Genomic DNA, 6035 nt, shown 5'->3' on the forward strand with positions numbered 1-6035 from the left:
TTATATGTCAAAGCATAACAAGTCAGAGTGGTTACTACAAGAAAATATAATATAAGCACACAGTCTAACCTCTCAACCCTATTAGACTAGGCAGCAATTAGATGAAGCAGTTTTTCTCCCCTCCTGGATATTGCAGTCCTTAATACACAGGTTTGTTCCTTAAACCTGCGCCAATCTCCCTGCTGGAGTCTTGTGTCTTCTCAATGTCCTAGTTGCTTGCAGCATAGGTGGGGGCTGGAGAAGGGCCTAGTACATGTCCACTCTGCCTGTTTTATACTCTTAGTCCATTTGCTTGTAGAACACAATTCCAGGCATGTCTGTGGGGGCACTGCTGAGTCTATCCAGTCAAGGCTGAGCAATTATTCTGGTGTGGCCTCATGCAGGTGAGTCCTTGCATTATAACTCCCTTGCTGGACAATGGCTGTTGATGGGCTTATTGACACCCTGCCTGAACACCGGTTACTTTCCTTGCTGTTGCCTCTGGGAAGCTAATATCTGGATGATTCCCCAACGTACAGCATGTTTTAGTGACCACCATACAACACAGTTATCATGACTTCATATATGACACACATATATGGACAGAGAACTGACTCTCAGTAGATCGTAACCTTTCCCCTGATAGCTTACAAGGCATGCTTTTATGCATGAGATCATGATTATATGAAAATGAAGAATATGGGGGTTACAATATGCTCCCCATGGAACAGAATGTCACATGTCCAAAAATAGGATACTGGGCTAGATGGACCATTGATCTTACCAAGTATGGTCCTTCTGGAGTTTTTATATAGAACTGTAACGATGCTGATTCTGGGGGGACCCAACTAAGAGTGCCAGTTCAGGACAAATTGCTTAAAACAGGGCAGTCACAACTCAAAGCTGTAAAAGCAGCAAAGAATCCTGTGGCACCTTATAGACTAACAGACGTTTTGGAGCATGAGCTTTCGTGGGTGAATACCCACTTCCTCAGATGCATGTAATGGAAATATCCAGGGGCAGGTATATATATGTGTGCTAGCAAGCAAGCTAGAGATAACGAGGTCAATTCAATCAGGGAGGATGAGGCCCTGTTCTAGCAGTTGAGGTGTGAAAACCAAGAGAGGAGAAACTGGTTCTGTAATTGGCAAGCCATTCACAGTCTTTGTTCAATCCTGAGCTGATGGTGTCAAATTTGCAGATGAACTGAAGCTCAGCAGTTTCTCTTTGAAGTCTGGTCCTGAAGTTTTTTTGCTGCAGGATGGCCACCTTAAGGTCTGCTATAGTGTGGCCAGGGAGTTTGAAGTGCTCTCCTACAGGTTTTTGTATATTGCCATTCCTAATGTCTGATTTGTGTCCATTTATCCTTTTCCGTAGAGACTGTCCAGTTTGGCCGATGTACATAGCAGAGGGGCATTGCTGGCATATGATGGCGTATATTACATTGGTGGATGTGCAGGTGAATGAACCAGTGATGGTATGGCTGATCTGGTTAGGTCCTGTGATGGTGTCGCTGGTGTAGATATGTGGGCAGAGTTGGCATCGAGGTTTGTTGCATGGATTGGTTCCTGAGTTAGAGTTATTATGGTGTGGTGTGTAGTTACTGGTGAGAAACTACACACCACACCATAATAACTCTAACTCAGGAACCAATCCATGCAACAAACCTCGATGCCAACTCTGCCCACATATCTACACCAGCGACACCATCACAGGACCTAACCAGATCAGCCATACCATCACTGGTTCATTCACCTGCACATCCACCAATGTAATATACGCCATCATATGCCAGCAATGCCCCTCTGCTATGTACATCGGCCAAACTGGACAGTCTCTACGGAAAAGGATAAATGGACACAAATCAGACATTAGGAATGGCAATATACAAAAACCTGTAGGAGAGCACTTCAACCTCCCTGGCCACACTATAGCAGACCTTAAGGTGGCCATCCTGCAGCAAAAAAACTTCAGGACCAGACTTCAAAGAGAAACTGCTGAGCTTCAGTTCATCTGCAAATTTGACACCATCAGCTCAGGATTGAACAAAGACTGTGAATGGCTTGCCAATTACAGAACCAGTTTCTCCTCTCTTGGTTTTCACACCTCAACTGCTAGAACAGGGCCTCATCCTCCCTGATTGAATTGACCTCGTTATCTCTAGCTTGCTTGCTAGCACACATATATATACCTGCCCCTGGATATTTCCATTACATGCATCTGAGGAAGTGGGTATTCACCCACGAAAGCTCATGCTCCAAAACGTCGGTTAGTCTATAAGGTGCCACAGGATTCTTTGCTGCTTTTACAGATCCAGACTAACACGGCTACCCTCTGAAACTCAAAGCTGGGGTTTTTCCACCTCTAAGGCAAACCAAACCAGCCAGACCATGAGGACTTTGATTTCACCCCACTAGCTAACCACAAGTCACACAAGCAATTCCCTTAGACACTCTAGTTTCCCAGTATCACCACCAGTGCCACTCATTATGGGGACAAATGGTTATAAAAACCAATACTCCAGTAAAAGAGGAAAGGTCCTCCTGATCCCAAAGGACCAAGCCCCAGATGCAGACCAATATACAAATCAGATCTTACCCACAAATCACGCTGTTGCCAATCCTTTGGAATCTAAAATCTAAAGGTTTTTTCATGAGGAAAAAGACATAGATGAGAGCTAGAATTGGTTAAATGGAATCAATTACATACAGTAATGGCAAAGTTCTTAGTTCAGGCTTGTAGCAGTGATGGAGTAAACTGCAGGTTCAAATCAAGTATCTGGAGTCCATCCACAGCTGGAATAGGTCATTCAGTCCTTTCTGTAGAGCTTTCATTTGTAGTGAAGTCCCTCCAGAGGTAAGAAGCAGGACTGAAGACTAGATGGAGATGAGGCATCTGCCATTTATAATTTTTTCCAGGTGTAAGAACACCTCTTTGTTCTTACTGTGGAAAATTACAGCAAAATGGAGTCTGGAGTCACATGGGCAAGTTCCTGCATACTTTGCTGAGTTACAAGGCCTATCTGCAGTCTCTCAAGGGGTCAATTGTATAGCTGATGGTCTTTAATGAGCCATCAAACAGGCTAGGCAGAGCTAACACCAACTTGTCTGGGATATTTCCCAGAAGCAGAGCATAAGTTTGAAATACAGACAGTATAGAGCCAATATTAATAACTTTGACTACAAAATTGATACATGCATCTAGACAGCATAATCATAACCAGCAAACCATAACCTTGTCTTAGACACCTCATTTAACCCCTTTTATACAAGAGTTGGTGCCACTACAGGACTTTGGTTGCAACCATGTTCTATATGGTCCCAGTTCAATTCAATAATGTGACAAAACCCCATATTAATCTGCCCCCACAGTAACCCACTAGACCCCACTCCTCTCTCGCTGCTGAGATAGAACCCAGGAGTCCTGATGGGGTCTCTCTCTCTACAGAGTTAGTAACAAAGTAAATATATATATTAAAACTTTAACCCTAACCAGAGTCCCTTATGTGACTTGCTACAAGATGTAAGACAATATTGTTTTTAGAGATGAGTGGGTCTAATACTTATTTAATTTTCTTTCCTTCATACAGGAATAAGATACAATGTTCTTATCAGCTATTTGCTAATTCATCTGCCAATAAACTAGAATTTTCAAGAGCATAAGTCAATCACAGTTAAAGTCACTACCCTAAAAAAATCTGAAATAGGTACATTCCAGCAGAGAGTGGGGGAGGGAGGTCGAAATGATCCAATGAGTGACAAGGGGAGGGGAAAAGATGATCAAATAACAGGGGTGGTGCCTAATGGGGAAGAGGCATGGCAGAGGTGGAGTCTTGGCAGAAAAGGAAGAGTTTCAGGGGTCCATTTACCAGCAACTAGAAAGGTGGAAATCCAGTGAGTTGTACATAGACCGATTCCCCAGATTGTCAAACTGACTCAGCACAGTAAGGTCAGGAAAGGGTTTAATGTGTCTTTAGCTGCCCAATCAGTAATTCAGTGAAGAGGGTTCAGAGCCAAGTCCCCAGTCAGCTCTGCACAGAGCTCATTCTACGTGCCAGAGCACCAGGAGAAACATTTACACCCCTTTATGAGTGAAGAGCTGGAGCAGCCTGTCACGGATCTCTTTGGTCCTCAACCCGTAGATGAAGGGATGTAGCAATGGGGGCACCAGAAGGTACACATTGGCACTGAGAATGAAGAAATGCAGGGGAACATTGTGGCCAAAACGGTGTGTGAGGGAGGAGAAGAATTTTGGGGTGTAAAAAATTAAGATGGCACAAAGATGGGAGATGCAGGTCCCAAAGGCCTTAAGCCGGGCATCCTTTGTGGGGAGCCTGAAGATAGCCCTGAGGATTTGGATATAGGACACAGTCATAAAAAAACCATCCAGACCAGTCACCAATAATGCCACAGAGAGGCTGTAGTAACTGCTGATGCGGATGTCAGCGCAGGCCAGTTTCACCACAGCTATGTGCTCACAGTACGAGTGGGGGATAATATTGGTTTTGCAATATGTCCATTGCCTCACCAGAAGGAGAGAGGGCAGTGAGAGCATGCTCCCACGCAGCATCACGACCAGGAGGATCTTGGCCACCACAGGGTTTGTCAGGATGGTGGAATGTCTCAAGGGATCACAGATGGCCACATAGCGATCAAAAGCCATGGCCACGAATATCCCAGATTCCATCAATGAGAAGCAGTGAATAAAGTAAATCTGGGTGAGACAGGCACTGAAATCTATCTCTCTGGAATTAAACCAGAAGATGCTCAGCGTCTTGGGTAGGATGGATGTGGACAGGACCAGGTCAGTGACAGCCAGCATGCAGAGGAAATAGTACATGGGCACATGGAGGCTCGGCTCCTTCTTCACAATGAACAGGATGGTGAAGTTCCCCAAGACAGCTAATACATATATGATGCAGAAGGGGATTGAGATCCAGACATGGGCCATCTCCAGGCCAGGAATGCCCAGCAGGATGAAGGTGGAAGGGTTGGTGAAGCAGGTTATGTTAGAATCTGACATGCAGTAGGGGAGAAGGTGTCCAACTCTGAGGCAGAACGGTATCTCCTGAATATGCCATATGTTTCCCGACTTCCTTTATATGCTCAGGGTCTAGGATGAAGGTTTCAATACAAATGTCTGGATGGAGAGACAAAGTTAATATGAGACACTACATGCACTACTGGAGGCTTTTCTCATAGGTGAAGCAGATCGGTTGCTCTTCACACACTGAAAAATGACTTTTTTACTATTCAGAGAAATGAATTATGAGCAATGACCCTACTAAAGCCAATTCCATAGTTGATGGTGCTTCAAGCGTCAATAATACCTACATGTCGTGATGTGGAAAACCTTAATAGTCACCAGCAGGAAACAAGAGCACAGATACTGTTTTTCCTCATTGTTCCTTAATGCAGTGAAAGCCAGGCTAGAGAGTCCATGCTGTAGGGAGTTCCTCATTCATCCAGGAACTGAAAATCTGAGAGTGGAAAAAAAAAATCTTTGCCAAGACATGTGCCGGGGGAAACAGCCCAACTAGAACAGACCTCGGGGAGAAGACCTGTGTGTCACTGATAATAGCTCCACTGAAACATCTGCTCATTCGCAGCAGTGACCAGAACAAAAACAATGTTCAGATACCTCAGTAATAGGATGGAGAATAACCTGATCTAGACACGAATTCAGTTTTGGCCACCCATTCTCTATTAAAGAATATAGCTTATAGAAAGGAGGTTTCTGAGACAGACTGTGAGAATGGGAGAGGCTGGCATATGTGGACAAAATGAAAAGTCTGAGACTGTTTAGTTTTGAGAAGAGACAAAGAAATGAATGGAAATGATTCATTGAATTCATTCATTCAGATAGACCGCGAACAGTTCCCAAGCAGTAATATCTATGAATACTTTATGCTTCAAAAAGGTCTAATCCCCAAAGATGAGGGAAATTATCAGCAAATCTGACTGAGAGGAAAAATGTAGAGAGAAAAATGGAAATGAAACTTGGGATTTCTTTAAGGAGAGTTTACTAAATAGCTAAAAAGTCACAATTCCAGTGTC

At 43.9% G+C, this 6035-nt stretch overlaps 1 protein-coding gene across 1 annotated transcript; it reads right to left on the reverse strand.

Moving 5' to 3' along the window:
- Window positions 1–4053: 4053 nt before the first annotated feature.
- Window positions 4054–5001, reverse strand: LOC115643096 (olfactory receptor 52B2-like). Its single transcript, XM_030546901.1, has one exon. The coding sequence runs from the start codon at window positions 4999–5001 to the stop codon at window positions 4054–4056; it is 948 nt and encodes a 315-aa protein (XP_030402761.1).
- Between the last annotated feature and the right edge of the window lie 1034 nt (window positions 5002–6035).

This window comes from Gopherus evgoodei, unplaced genomic scaffold, assembly GCF_007399415.2.
Source record: "Gopherus evgoodei ecotype Sinaloan lineage unplaced genomic scaffold, rGopEvg1_v1.p scaffold_50_arrow_ctg1, whole genome shotgun sequence".
Classification (NCBI taxonomy): Eukaryota; Metazoa; Chordata; order Testudines; family Testudinidae; genus Gopherus; species Gopherus evgoodei.

Coding starts and splice junctions, on each gene's coding strand:
- LOC115643096 (XM_030546901.1), bottom strand. CDS start 5,001: ATGTCAGATTCTAACATAACCTGCTTCACCAACCCTTCCACCTTCATC.